We start from the raw sequence: 15140 nt of genomic DNA, 5'->3' as shown, positions 1-15140 counted from the left end.
AAATGAAAGCAAAACCAGAATACAGCTTGAATTCTTGGTCAGCACCGAGGGAGCGTTCCGAGGTGTGAGCGAGCCAGGGAGCCGTGTGCGGGCAGCAGGCGCCTGCCCGCCGAGATGAGACACCCGCGCCTTCCCCGGATTGCTCTGGGAGGAAGGGACATCCGTGCAGGGCGGAACTGCCGGGAGGACGTGGGACCGCCTGAGGGGCCTGGGAGAATGAGAGTGTGCTAACTGAACAGAGTGAGAATCGTTCCAGCACAGCAACAGGATGGGCAGCAAGAAACTGGTGGCAACGGTGCTGTGTGGGGACAGGGGAACCACAGCACCCGCCGTCTCCAAAGCCTGGGTCCTGCTGGTACCACCGAGGCAAAGCACGTAGAAAAACACCATCACTCCATCGAGCACCATCTGACTTTGTCACTTCAACTTGCACAGAATCAAAGAGGATCTGAAGCCCGAGAGGACCGGGTTTCTCAGCGGACCGGGTTTCTCAGCGGACCGGGTTTCTCAGCGGACCGGGTTTCCCAACGGATCGGGTTTCCCAGGGGACCGGGTTTCCCCGGGGATCGGGCCCCCCAGGGGATCGGGCCCCCGCTCCCGCGAGGCCGCAGGGCGCGAGCGCAGCGCGAGGTGGCGCCGCTCCCGCGAGGCCGCGCGCACGCGGGCGGGCTCGGTGCGGTGGCGCGGGACCGGGGGGACCGGGGGCTCCGGGGCCTCTGGCAGGGGCGCTCTGTGGGCAGCGCCCTCAGCGTTCACTGACCCGAGAGCGTTTAAATGCGAACAACGAGCGCTGCAGAGCCCGCCTCGGGACCCCTGCCCGTCCCCAGACCCTCGCCCGCCCCGGGACCCCCGCCCGCCCCGGCCCCGCCCGGTTGCAGACCCGAAGCTCGGGCCTCGGCAGCTCCCTGCAGAGGATTCGCACAGAAAATCCTCCGGGCTGGAGCCACACGGTGTGAGCCAGGGCGGAGAGAGGGCAGGGGAGAAGAGCAGAGGGGCTGCAGGAGGAGGAGGGCAGGGCGCATCCCGCTGGCAGCACGGCGAGGGCGGCGGGGCAGGGCGGCTTCTTGAGAAGAGACAGCTGGCACAGACGCTGGTTTGCACGTGGACTCCAGGGCCTAATTTGAAACCAGAAGCGAGCTCTGCGGGCAAGTGTTTTCCTTCTGCCTGCACATTGCTGCCTTTCATCGAACAGCCCGCCCAGAGGCGTCACACACTGCTTTCTTCAGCCGCCCTCGGCAGGAGATGATGGTCGATAGTGCTTCTGGGATTCTTTGCTTTGTGCAGGTAAAATAATTTTGGTGTAGTACTGAACCTGCAGCTGCTGGAGCTCGGTGGAGACCGTGGGCACGGGCACCAGTACTTAGCAGCATGCTGATTTCTGCTGGCTCTGGCCGAGCTGAAGCGAATCGGTGCTCTGGTTTCAGCTGGCGGTGAAACGCTGCTGTTGGGCAGTTTTTCTGGGCAGGCCCCCGCTGCTCTGCTGAGCCATCTAGACAAGGTGTGATGAAGCCTGTGGTTAGCGGGACGTGTGGCCCGCAGCTTCGAGACAGCAGCCCCTCACCTTAAGTAACCCAGATAGTCCTATGGGCTCGTGTAACTCACTGGGCCGCGCTTTGCCTGTGGGGTCAGATCCAAACCCTCGCGTGAATGCGCAGCACCACGTGTCATTGCGGTGGGCTCTACCCCTCGCGCCGTTTCCTCGTCTGTGGCTGCAGCGATGAACCCCAATGTGTTTCTGGGGTGCGAGGAGAGCGGTCCTCGCCAGGGGGAATAGGTCAAGCCTAAAGCACACGGGGCGCTGCTGCATCTGGCCAGAGCTGCCCTGTGAAGCCTGTTCAGCTGCCGTTGAGTGCCACACTATGGATTCAGCCGTGCAGCCAATTCCTCAGCCCTCAAATGGTCTGTGTTCTGTTTGCGGTGTCTGGGAGTCATGGCTGGCCAACCAAATGGTCACTGCCCTTCAGAACACGCTCCAGGTGTTTTCCTCTGTGGCTGTGGCTGGCACAGCTCACATCAGGCATTCTGAGGGCATTTGGCAGTTTGAAATGATGCCCGTGCCCTCCTCTGAGGCTTCTCGGTTTGCTGATAGTGGAACAAACAGTCCTGAAATGTTACTGCTTTTCTCCAGTTGTGTATATTTTTTCTGGTCTTTCCAAATGTCAGCGTGGTGCTGTAATCCTGCTCAGCAGCCCGGCGTCTGCACTTAGAGTTTGTGGTGAGAGACGGGTCTGTCAGAACGCAGGAACATTTGTGAGTTAGTGCCATTAAAACCAGTGCAAGAGACTTAATGGACCCTTAGTCCCTGCTTCGTTTTTGAGCTCTCCACTACCATAATTTGTTTTCCCCTCCATGGAGCAGTATTTATGCTCCATATTTCATGCATAAAATGCATTCAGTTATCAATTCAGAACAAAAGAAGGCAACATTACCTATGCAGATTCTTTAGCTGAATGCTTTCCTCATTGTTCCCAAAAGGAGAAAGATGAGAGTGCATACAGCCACAATGCCCATCTACAGAATATCTGATCTTTAGTTTTGGCCATAGTCACTGGGTGCACATCCGCTTCCTGCGTTACTCTGCTGGGTGTGAGTTTTCCTCTTGCTGCGGCAGTGTGTGCCTCTCGCCCCCAGCAGCGCGTTCAGGCTGAGCACAGGCTCCAGAAAGGTGCTCCAGCATGCGCCCGGAGCGTGGAGTCCACAAATCGCCTGCTGTCTGGCTGAGTGAAATAACTTAGAATGTGCAAAGTTTAATGTAAAAATGGTCTAAAATTCGGGTTACCGAGGGATTGCTAGAAGCATTCCTAACAGTGGAAATGGTTGGTTTTTTCAGATCCATTCTTCCGGGCCGTTTCCATCTGTTTCATCTCTCCAGAAGACGCTCGAAGGTGTCCGCTGGAGTTCAGCAGGTAAAAGACCCGTGGCCTGCAGTGGGAACGGGGAACGGGCTCTGTTCTGTGACTTTTTATTCTTTTTCCCATAACATTATTTTGCTTTAACTTTGCCCAAAGAAAGCTCCCTGGTGTGTTGGGCTGGGAGGGGCATCTCCCGCGCGCCCTGTTCCCCAGGCACCCCCCGAGGTATTTACACGACTCTCAAGGGTATTTTAACCTGGCTCGAAAGACTGCTGTGACAGCTGCGTGTTTGTTCTTCCACGTGTGCCACACATGTACCTGTCTGTTTGGATGCTCTAAGCAGGGCAGCATCTGCCGGTACCTCTGTGCGTTCAGCCTTGTAACGCGGTTACTCTTTACGCTTCCACGTTTCACGTCATTTTCAGTTGATGGTGATTTGGCTCCGTTGCAGTCGATTCTCTGCACTCGGTGGCTGTCGTTCACTGATGCGATGGCTGCGGAGCGTCCGGAGCGCCCGCTCTCGGGCCGTGCACGGTGTGCCCTGCTGCGACGTCTGTCTGCGGCCCCCGTTAGCAGACTGGGGCTCCCAGCATCCCGGGGAACCCAGGAGGGCTCCTGGCTGTTGAGCATGTGTCTGAATATCATATACATCAGGTCTTTGAGGAATCCAGTTTGGTTTTGAACCCTGTAGCTTAAGATTCAATAGAACTTGTTGAAAGCTTTTTGGTGGAGACAGTTGGCAATTGGCAAACTCCCTCCTAGAGAGCAGTTTAGGTTTTACAGCAAAAATGTATTTGCAATAGGAAAAGGAAAAATTGTCAAGGGATTTAAACTTTCTTAAAAATAACGCGATTGTGATTTAAAACAGATCTCTGAACTTGCAACTACCTGGCAAATTTTGTATGCAAATCCACTTTTGTATATCTTCATACTAATGTGATAATTGATGGAGAACTTTATGGGGAAAACATCCAGAAAGAGCTTTGACTGTTTGTGTAACACTGAGGTCTGTTTAGTTGGAGAGTAGCTGTTCTCAGGCAGATTTTTATTTTGAAGGGAAATTCTGTGAAGGCGATGGGAGCACACAACACGGGAGCTGTGGGTGCAGAAGGGGGGTTCTGTAGGTCGGACGTTCCCGTGTTCCTGGGGAGCTGGGGGCGCTGCAGCGGGGGCGCCCGCAGGTCGGGGGCAGCTGGGGCCGGGCCAGGTGCTGCTCTGAGCCGCTGTCCCGGGACCTCCTCTGGCTGCTGAGGGGCTGTCGGGATGGCTCGCAGACCTGGACAGCCGGCCCTCCGGGCGCAGCTCGGCGCTGGTGGCACGCACGGCCCTCGGCCGCCTGGCTCACACCGCAGCCAGCACACCAGGAGCGGCCAAGAGATCCGGGATGGTTTGCCTTTTGTTGGAGGCTTCATGCATGGATTCCATGAAAGCACAAGACCATAGAGCGTGAGTCCTGTCAGCGTGATTAGTCTGAGGTTTCTAAAAGGCCTGTCCTTCATTTAGGCCTTGGTTTTTTTTCCAGGTGAGTTTTCCTCTGCTATTCTGGCAGCATCCACCAGTAGTTTTCTGGTATTGACGCTTCCTGGTTGTTCAGCATGTCAGAACCCTTTGAAAACAGAGTTACCTGTTGTATTAGTGACAGGTTTATCTGTTCTATTTGCATAAAATGCAGACGCTCAGAAGTGGCTCCGGGCTGGCTCGGAGGCTGCGGCGCAGGGTCCCGAGGTGCCGCCCGTGCAGCTTGGGGTGTGGAGCGGCCCCTGGAGCTGTGCAATGCTCCTCGGGCTTGGGGATCCTACACCTGCACCTCATTCCGCTCAGCTTCATTTCCAGTTTGTGATGAAAGACTCGTCAGTGCAGCTGGTAGCAGTGAAGCGAGCTTTTGTGATCCTTCCTCTGCGCAGACCCTTCATGGGAGCAGCAGCTTGAAATGACGCCTGCTCCCGGTCTCTCTGCTATTCCTGTTTAAATGGCTCGCATTGTGTTCTTCCGTGCCCTGTCCTGGAAGGCTCCAAGAAGACGCTGCTTTCTCAGACAGCTGTGCTGCCCGAGGACGGCCCTGGCGCAGCTGTTGCCGCAGCGCTGCTGGCGGCCGTGGACTCGAGAGCAGCGCGGCCAGCACGGCCTCGGGGCGCGGGAGCGCAGAGCTGGCGCGGGCGCCGCGGGCCCCCAGCTACACGGCCGGGGCACCAGGCCTGGAAATGGTTGCTGTCCTCATCTACAAATAAACATTTTCGTTCCTGGGCTGTATACAAACACTACAGCGACAAACCAGCCCTTTAAAGCAGAATCTGGAGCAGCTGCTGATATGGACTTACCAGCTCAGCACTGTTCGCCTGGAAGGTCCCCGACGGGCTCATCGCATGGGGGACCACGCAGGGTGTGCCGGGGGTGCGGGTCGTTTTGGTCACACACAGCAGACCCGTTCCTGGCGATGGGCACTGTCATGGCTTTACCATATAGGTCGTAGTGGCACAGAAAACGCAACACAGCTCACAAAACGTGGCAATAATATGCGACCTTTAAGGAGACCCATGCCATGTCTTTGAATTTAAAAAGCAAGCTGTTTGTACCTTGCACACTGGATAACCTGAATTCCATTGTGATCCAGAAATTTACCAGACTACCTAGCAGAGACATCTTGGACCCTAAAATAGGGTTCTAAAATCTTACCTTTTCTGTCAGTGTTTCACCCTCATATTGCTTCAGCATGGCATCAACAAACTCAGTGTGATTTATCTTCGCTCTGTGTGCTGGACTAAGGAAATAACCTTGTTTAGAGGCAGCTCCTCCTGCGGGGTTTGTAAATGAAATGGTCAGCAGCCCTCAGTGTGATGAAGACGCGGGCACAGCAGCGCTAGGTTTGTTGGTGCTGATCCTCCCTGACCAGCTTGGACACGTGAAGGTTTATTACAGCTTTGAATTAAATTCCAAATGAAGAAACGTAACCTTTTTGTTCCGGATTTCTCAAGTCATCCACTGAGCAAAGGCAAGAGTGAGCAACCAGGAAATGGTCTCTTGTTGTAATTACTGCTTTGATGAAGATTTTGGAGATGTCCAGCCTGGTAGAAAACGAGAATAGCTAAAATGGGGGTGTGCCTGGTCACCAGCTTTGGAGAACAAGCTGCTGCTGCACCGCAGTGGGGAGCGGGGGCCGCGTGCGTGCACCGCGCGGTGTGAACGCGGTGTGCCCATCACCCTGGGGGTGCCCGTGCGGTGTGACCCGTGTCTGGGCTCTCCGCTGCCTCTGGCGCGGCCGCAGCAACGTGGAGCGGGAGGTTTAGTGTCCGAAAGGTCCTTCCTGCTGGGCGCCGGGCGCTGGGAAAGGAGTTGAACCCAGACAACGGCTTTTCCAGGCAAAAGTGTCATTTGCTGAGCCAGGCTGCAAAATGGTGTTGTCGCTGTCACCCCCTTGTTGACAAAGCACTATGCATGTGAGAGGTGTGGGCACACTGTTCCCAGTGCTGGAATGACTGTGAGTGCTGTCATTCGCAACCGGAGCTGCGGGTGTAGAGCAGGGAGGACAGAGCGCTCGGGACCGCTGGGGGGAACCCGGGGCGGGAGCGAATGGCTGTCCGGAGAAGAATGCAGAGTTAGAGCGGATCACAACCTGAACCCAAAATAGAGTCTTACTGTTTTAAAAAGACCGATAATACGATGTTTAATTAGGAATCCAGCCAGCGAAACAGCTGAAGTAGTCTTGTGGCTCAACTAAGTTTTGGTAAAGCCTCAAGTAAAACAATTAGTGAGGGCTGCTCTCCAAAGAAGACATGAACTGGCTGGAGAGCCAGAGTAACAAAAGTCATCAGAAATCCTATAACCTGTCTATATGACCTATAAAGACAGATAACTGACTGCAAATATGTAAAATGCTGTTACACAAGGGAATAATCTGTTCTCTGGGCTCATGCTGGATAAGACAAGGAATGATGTGCTTGAACCACAGCACGAGTGATTAAAGCAGGACATTAATTTTTAAAAGTATTGGCCAGGGGCAGTGGAGTCAGGAGCACAGATTGCCTGGGGCGGTGAAGCCTCCGTTACTGCAGGCCTTTAAAAGCAGGTTGGACGTGCATCTGCCCGGAGCTGCTGGTCTGATCCAGCCTGGTGTGGTGCAGGTGGGTGCTGTGGTCCCTGGGCCCGTCCGCCCTCTGTCCCGCTGGTACCGCACACCAGTGGGTGCTCCCGTGGCGCGCTGGGGACCCGGGCAGCAGCGCGAGCGCGTTCTTCTGACCCTCATGGAGTGGCGAGCGCTGCCAGCGTGTGCTGCCAGTGTTTACACGTTCTGTAACCGAGAGTGGAGCTAATGAGTTTCCAGCTATCAGGGATCTTTTCCGTTCATGCATAAGATGTTCCAGATACAACAGAAACAGGATAGCTTAGATGTTTTTGTGAAACCTCAAAACCATGGATGTTTTTGCCGTTCTCTGCAATTGCTGGGCAGTGTCATTATTCATTTTCTGGATTAGGGTCTTGTCAGCCTTTTTGTCCCTTTGAAGTTCTGGGACATCCCGGGTCTGGCTGCCCCCTTGCAGCGGCGTTGGCACAGAATGGTTTGGTGCTCGGGTATCCTGGGAGAGCCGCGCGAGACAGTGGGAGAGGTGCGGTTGAGACCAAGGGGTGTCAGCGGACAGCACGGAACCCACGTCGTCTTTGGGTCGCCTCAGTGAAAGGTGACCTGGGCGCAGGCCTAGGAGAATGGGGGCTCCGTTTTACCAGCTCTGCCCCGGTCACCTGGTTACAACACGGTGGGATTTACACACCTAGTGACACTAGACCACTCGGATCCCTCGGGGTTCGCACGTACGCACCTCGCTGAAGGAAGCCAGGAGCTCCAGGGGAGCAGACCATTCCGAGGTGGGAATGACAGCGGCCGGGCAGGGGACGGTGACACTTCATTCCCCTGCGAGGGAGCAGGTGGGACACCGAGCACACCGTGCGGGCAGTGAGGATGGACACTCGTAACAGCACTGCCTCGAACGTGGAGAGCAGGGTCAAACTTCATCCCACCCCCTTACCCCTGGAGTAAGAGGTAACACAGCCGAAAATCTCAATGATAGTAGTGATAATAAAAACCTCAGACTTAGGACTGATAGCTTCGAGCATCAGTGCAGCCGAACAGCGTGTGCTGTGGTAAACGTTGCTGCACTGGGCACTGGCCAAATTGCTTTATTCCAGTGGCCTTTGGTTACAACCCATGCCCGCCCTGTAGAAACTAACTAATAAATGCACGAAGGTTTGCAGTGGTTAGCTGATCAAAGCCGTCGTTTGTCACCGTGTCCTCAGCAGAAAGCAATGTTACCACCTGCAGACCGGAGAGATGTTTTTGTGCGAGGTCTGATGGAAACTGATCATTCTGTGGCCCAAGAAGCTGAAGAGGAAGCAGCAGATGGATATCAGCGGTTTGGGTTGGGGTTTTTTTCCCACAGTGGTTCTTTGTTATGTGTTTGAAGTTTGACTTTCGCGTATCCCATACGAAAATTTCGTAGTGTTAAGCAATAATTATTTGTATAAGAAGCCAGATTGGAAACAGAATTAATTGGTGTCACAACTCTGTCTTGTGCCGTTGTTCCGACATGTTTATCTTAGAAGTAGGTTTTGTAATTAAAATCCAATCTGAAGCAGGTGTGAAGGAGGAACATCGAGGTGTCAGGGAGACAAGGAGCCCTGGATCCAGACACAGTCACACGCAAAGCAACGGCTCCGTGTGGGCTGCAGGTGTCTGAGCCGCCGTTAACGCCGTGCCTTGAGAACCAAGGCAAAGCAAATGCTTCGTGCGTAGATGTGCCCTGTTCCCTTCCAGGAGGAGCAGAAAGGAGGAGGAAGAACAACTGGATTACCTTTTACAGTGCTGTTTGATGAGTTTCTGAATGGGCTTATATGATATGGTGCTGAAACATACGAAGAACTGTACCTAATGATTTGCGCTATCTCGTGTTCGCTCTTCTGGGGGGTTTGTGCTGCCAGTCTGCGCTCTTACACTGCGCTGGAGAACCTTGAAGCGAAGGCACTGAGAGTGACAGAGCCCTACCAGTCCCACAGACAGTGGTGCTGGGGCTTCTGTTCTCTTGTGTACGCTGGGGGCTGAAGGAGGGGATCCACAGAAAGAGAAACAGGGATAGTTGTCTCTGGTGCTGGTGTCGAGAGCTTTCACTTGTGGTTTTGCTTTTTATCAAGAAAAAACATGCAGATAGGATCCCTGTAAGATGACCGTGGTCAGCATGTCAGAAAAATTCAGAAGTCCCTCGCTATCGTCACCGCCCACCCTTGGAGCAGTGCAAAATTTATACCCTGTACCCACTGCAAAAACGGACAAGAACAGCGCACGGGTGGGAGATCCCGGGGGAGCAGGAGGGGGTGCAATAGCTCCTGCGCTCAGATTGCTGTGTGCCCTGGGACGTGCCTGCAGCTCCTGCGCTCAGAGAGCCGCGTGCCCTGGGACGTGCCTGCAGCTCCTGCGCTCAGAGAGCCGCGTGCCCTGGGACGTGCCTGCAGCTCCTGCGCTCAGAGAGCCGCGTGCCCTGGGACGTGCCTGCAGCTCCTGCGCTCAGAGAGCCGCGTGCCCTGGGACGTACCTGCAGCTCCTGCGCTCAGAGAGCCGCGTGCCCTGGGACGTGCCTGCAGCTCCTGCGCTCAGAGAGCCGCGTGCCCTGGGACGTACCTGCAGCTCCTGCGCTCAGAGAGCCGCGTGCCCTGGGACGTACCTGCAGCCCGGGCCCTCTGACCTTCTGCCTTCACCCTCCACGTGTGCTCGCGCTCAGAAGTGAGATGTTGTGCTTTTATCTTAACGGGGAGAGAGCGAAGAGAGGGCGGGATGCGCGCGGGCGCCGCGGGGCGGCGTGGGCAGACACGGCCTGTCCTGCCGCTGGCTCGGGGCGAGGGACGGGGACCAGCAGCTGAGCCCTGGGGGACAGGGGTCAAACCCCAAACCACCGGATCCAAAGGAAGGAAACAGCAGAACTGCGAAGTCAGCATCCCAGTGCCTGTCAGATTCGCACCCACAAGTACCATATTATGAAAGCAAAGACTCACTAGAAGGCAGAGCCAGGAAATTGCAGCACAAGACATTTAATAGAGGGTGCAAAGAGAAGGTGACTCCTGCTTTCCTTCCACACCACCTCACCCGTCCCCCACATACACACATTTCTATCAAGTTTCCAGTTCATTTTTTCAGTGAACAGGAGCTGGTGGATCCGTGGCATGGACGGCCAAAGCTGGGAGCAGATGGGCCGGGGGGTCGGCGCCGGGACACGGCACCGCGGCAGAAGGACAGCCGAGAGTGACGGTGCCGGGAATGGGGCAGCAGGGGGGACAGCGCGGAGTGGTGGGAGTCACGGTGCGTCTGTGGGAGTCACAGGGTGTCTGTGGGAGTCATGGTGTGTGGGAGTCATGGTGTGTCTGTGGGAATCACAGGGTGTCTGTGGGACAGTGACAGAGCTGTGGGAGTCACGGTGCGTCTGTGGGAATCACAGGGTGTCTGTGGGACAGTGGCAGAGCTGTGGGAGTCACGGTGTGTCTGTGGGAATCACAGCGTGTCTGTGGGACAGTGACGGAGCTGTGGGAGTCACGGTGCGTCTGTGGGAATCACAGCGTGTCTGTGGGACAGTGACGGAGCTGTGGGAGTCACGGTGTGTCTGTGGGAGTCACAGCATGTCTGTGGGACAGTGACGGAGCTGTGGGAGTCATGGTGTGTCTGTGGGAGTCACGGTGTGTGGGAGTCACGGTGAGTATGTGGGAATCACAGGGTGTCTGTGGGAGTCACGGCATGTCTGTGGGAATCACGGGGTGTCTGTGGGAATCATGGGGTGTCTGTGGGACAGTGACAGAGCTGTGGGAATCATGGTGTGTCTGTGGGAATCACAGCGTGTCTGTGGGACAGTGACAGAGCTGTGGGAATCATGGTGTGTCTATGGGAATCACAGCGTGTCTGTGGGACAGTGACAGAGCTGTGGGAATCATGGTGTGTCTATGGGAGTCACGGCGTGTCTGTGGGACAGTGACAGAGCTGTGGGAGTCACGGTGTGTCTATGGGAGTCACGGCGTGTCTGTGGGACAGTGACAGAGCTGTGGGAGTCACGGCGTGTCTGTGGGAGTCACAGTGTGTCTGTGGGACACGGGTGGGACAGCGCCGGAGCCGTGGGAATCACAGCGTGTCTCTGTGACCATACCCAGTGCTGTGCAGGAATCTGAGATGGGAAGGAATAAGCTTTTGCTGTAGTTTTTGCCTGAAGCAAGTGAAGCTCTTATCTGAGAGATGTATCACTAGAGAGAGTCCTGGAAAGAACAGCCTGTACTGTTAATTGTGTCTCATAGAAGCGTAACGAAATGCAGGGGCTGCGAACTCCAGCTGGGAAGATGCACTTCAGGAACATGACGGGGATGTTTGGCAGCGGGGGGCGGCCATGGGGCCAGGCTGTCGAGAGAGGAGCCGTTCGTGTTCGGCGCTTCAGATCGGCAAACCAGGGCTGGAAGCTTTAGTGGGAGTGTTGCCCAGCTCCTCGGGCAGCCCTGGCGGTCGGTGGGGCTTTGTTTGCAGGGCAAGCGCGCTGCAGCCCAGGCCTCGCTGGCGGGTGGTGCGGGCAGCGCTGGCTCCGGAGGTGGGGAGATGTGGCTCCTGCAGCCGGGGTGCGGAGTGGGGCAGACACAAAATGCAGAGGTCGGCTTTCCCGTGCAGTGACTGTTCTCTTGCAACGGGCAGATTTTCACCACCGTGTAGGATGCGATCGGGGAACATGGCCATAGCTTGTATAGCTGTGTGGAGGTATAAAGCTGGTTAGGATGTCCCCATGAAACATTCACGATAGATTTTGATTCCCGTAAAAGAGCGTTAATGACTCTGTTAATTGTGCAGTGCAGAAGCAGCTTACAGTGACGTATGGACAGAGAATCACGATGGCTGGATGTCGAAATACGTCTTCCCACGATGTTTTTGTAAAAGTCCCATCAGTTTGATGAAACTTGCCCTGTGTTTCAGTGTTTGCTGAGGAGACTGACTGTGGTGACTGAGGAGCCTCAGGGGACCATGGTGACCCAGGCGACTCCGATTTCTTTCTTGCTGTGTTAGAAGAAAAGAAACCGCACAACAAAACGTGTCCTCTCCACGGCCAGGCACGGGCGGTCAGCCACCCACGTACACACGTTATTCGTATGGAGGTACAAACGGGGGATTACGAACCTCACACCTGAGCCGATAGCCTGGGGGAGAACATAAGGTCCTCTTATCTTCTGTGTGTTTTGTAGCCAGTGGAAATGGCCATTAGTCATTCTCAACAACCGTTTGATACAAGCAGACTGAGAGTCTTTCCCAGGATTTCAGTGTCTAGATCACTGCAATCATGTTTATCCACTTTTAGAATCCATTTTTCAGTGACTTTTAGGAACTCCTGCCCTGCTGCATTTCCTCCTTGGTCCTGTTTGGAGCTGGTGAACGCTGCTCCTGGGCAGGGAACGAAGCAGAATTACAGCATCTGGAAGCAGAAAGAACCCGTAAAACCCTCCGTTCGTCCACCTCTGCCCATAGTAACGTTGTGATGCTCACTGCTGGACGGCTGATGGATGGGTTTTTCAACCACTTTCAGTAAGAGATAATTCCACTGTCTTAAAAACACATCACTATGAAGAGCTTCCAGATACTTGGCCCTGACGGTCTTCTTGAGAAGAGCGGAGTGTGTCCTACCCACTGTGCAGCCTCAGTGGCTGCAGCAAACCGTCTGGTCTGCGGGGTTCCCACCTGAGAGCCCCCCAAAACTGGGATGTTGTGTCAGGGAATGACGAACGGGCTTCATTTTCTGTGTTATTTAGTGTGCTGAAGATTCTTGGTTTCATCTTGTTCACAGTGTTTGAGTGGTGATGTAGGAAAGGCTGAGAACTGCTGGTTTTCATACTGTAGGTTTTCTTTAGCCGTGTCAGTGCATTTCCTTGAACTCCTGCTTCTGGTCTGTGCGGATGGGCAGAGGAGGAATGTCTGTTATATTTAGACTTGTTCCAACCGTGGAATCAGTAGAATAAACAACGATAGAACTAGAAAGATAAGAGAGATTTTAATTTGGTACAGCCATCATTAATGGTTTATTTGCTTTTTGATCTTGGAACTTGCGCCATCTCTTAATAAATAAAAATGCCTCGTAGCAGTTACAAAGAACAATGGGGAGATGGAAACACAGCCAGGAGTAGTAGAAGGGAGTAGGCTGGCCAGGTATGGAAGTCAAGAGCAATGGGCCGCATCAGCACAGCGGGTTGTGCCTGGCGTGGGTGAAAAGCTGCGGATCACACGGGAGGCAATGGGCCGTGGGGCTGCCTGTCACCCTGGCGTGTCACTGACAGCGTCAAACTGACCTATGTGGTGCCATATGATCGGCAACAGCATCGTCTTCTTGGCGAGGGGTTGGAAAGCACCTCCTCAGCGGTGGCAGAGGTTAACACGTGGGTGTTAAACGTGGATGTGCCTGCGGTGGCCGTCCCTGGTGTGCGGGACCGGGTGAGCTGGCCCCCGCACCCCAGGGCCGGGCTGTGCCGCAGCCCCGGGGGGGACGCGGCGCGGGCGCTGGTGCCGCCCTGTGCCGATACCCGGGCCCAGGGTCCTGCTGCGGCGCTCTCGGCACCGCAGGGCTGCGGTTCGCCCGGGCCGCTCTCCGCAGGCTCCGCGGTGTCCCCGTCCCTCCCAGGCGGCGCTTGGCCATCAGGGCTTCTCCAGGCCAATCAGTGGTGTTCTTTTCTTGATTAATGCTTGCGGTCCAGAAGAAGGATGAATTACAATTGCATAACAGAGTTCATTAACTTAAAAGCACGAGCTGGATGAAGCAATGCTATACAGAATAATTCTTTCCCAATAATCTAAATAACTTAAAAGTTCAAATTCCCTTTCATCATAGAATTTCTGTACCAGCGTTTTCTCATGCGTGTGATTGAAGTCCATCCATGGAAAGCGGCGCAGCTGACACAGCCGGTCCAGGGAACTCACCGCAGCAATGGATTAGTCACGGCTGCATCGTTCCAGGGCTGTGAGGGAGACGTTACTGAACCAGCGCCTTTGTTCTCCGTGCCTCGGACGGGCTGAGGTGATTTTGGCAGCCGCTCCAGCCTTCGATTTTCCAGATCGCCAAAAATCCTGAAGTCTGGTTGATGAATGGGTGCTGTTAGCCCTTGTTGCTACTAAGACACTGGCTCCTATTTCACATTCAGATATTTTTTGAGAGAATATACAGTAGTGATGATTCCTTTTGTACTATAGCCTTTTTCCCTCTCTTATTTATATCCTAGCTGCTCCCCGATACAATTGCCAGCTCTCGGGTGTGGATGGCTCAGTCACTGTTTGGAGATTATGTGCAATCCCCTTTGCTTTGCACGCTTTGGCATGAAAATACGGCAGGTTTTCCCAAAGAGGAGAGAAGACAACAGGATCACATTGGCATCTGGGGGCTGCTGGGGCAGCAGGGGCCCTGCAACCGTTCACAGGGGGCGCCGGTACCCACCAGCAATCCGGGATTCTGCTTTCCAAACTGGGACTTGGAGTGTGTGATTGAACATCTGGTAGCAATATGGATAATTGCAGAGGTATCCAGCAATGGAAGCTGTATAATGTCATGCTTGCATGTCACTTAATAGCAGATCTCTCTGGTTACACACGAGCCAGGTGGGGGCCATCAGAACAAATGCAGGGTACAAAATCGCAAATGGGAAGAAAGTCCTGATGTTAATTATTTTCCAGTAAAGCTCCCCACGCAATCGTCGGAGCTCCCCGTGGAACCGATGTTCATGATCTGCTGGGTCTCGCGCTGGGAGCGAGATCCGCTGGGCTTCTTGACCTTTCTGCCACAAAAATCCCTTCTCCTTCCGTCCAGTTTTCGACAACTGTAGCAAAGCACCTGAAGCGAGTGTGCGTGCCGTGTGGTCACCCCACCTTTTGGAAGAGCCACCTGAGTTTGAATTGCCTCATTTTAAAAAGATGTAGCTATTAAAATACCTCTGAAACCAATCAAAAAATCTGAACACGGATGTGTAGGAAAGGAAGCAGCTACCTTTGCTTTGGGATTGTGTTGTTGCCCGCACACACCTGGGTCAGGCAGAGCGGCTGGTGCAGGAGCCGGGCGGGCAGCGTTTCTCTTTCTGGAAAAGGGTTTTCCTTGGGTTTAAATGTATTTTAGTCTGTGCCCCAGGTGTCCATCAGATCTAAGCACGTGCCTTCTCTTCACCTTCAGCCATGGAGGGCGGGTTGGAGACAGGAGAGCAGCACATTTCCCTGCCTCCCTGTCCCTTGGCCCCCAGGTGCCCTCTGGCTTTTCTTATTGA

At 54.5% G+C, this 15140-nt stretch overlaps 1 protein-coding gene across 1 annotated transcript in view; it reads left to right on the top strand.

Moving 5' to 3' along the window:
• Positions 1 to 689: 689 nt before the first annotated feature.
• AR (androgen receptor) overlaps positions 690 to 15140 on the top strand; it is a 94228-nt gene continuing 79777 nt past the window's right edge. Inside the window, exons 1-2 of the mRNA XM_071813622.1 lie at positions 690 to 1284; positions 2831 to 2906. Coding sequence (XP_071669723.1) covers positions 1243 to 1284; positions 2831 to 2906 — 118 coding nt within the window. The 5' untranslated portion in view covers positions 690 to 1242. The remainder of the gene's footprint in view (positions 1285 to 2830; positions 2907 to 15140) is intronic.

This window comes from Patagioenas fasciata, chromosome 11 (genome assembly GCF_037038585.1).
Source record: "Patagioenas fasciata isolate bPatFas1 chromosome 11, bPatFas1.hap1, whole genome shotgun sequence".
In the NCBI taxonomy this organism is placed as follows: domain Eukaryota; kingdom Metazoa; phylum Chordata; class Aves; order Columbiformes; family Columbidae; genus Patagioenas; species Patagioenas fasciata.
This window is presented reverse-complemented; position numbering and strand designations above follow the sequence as displayed.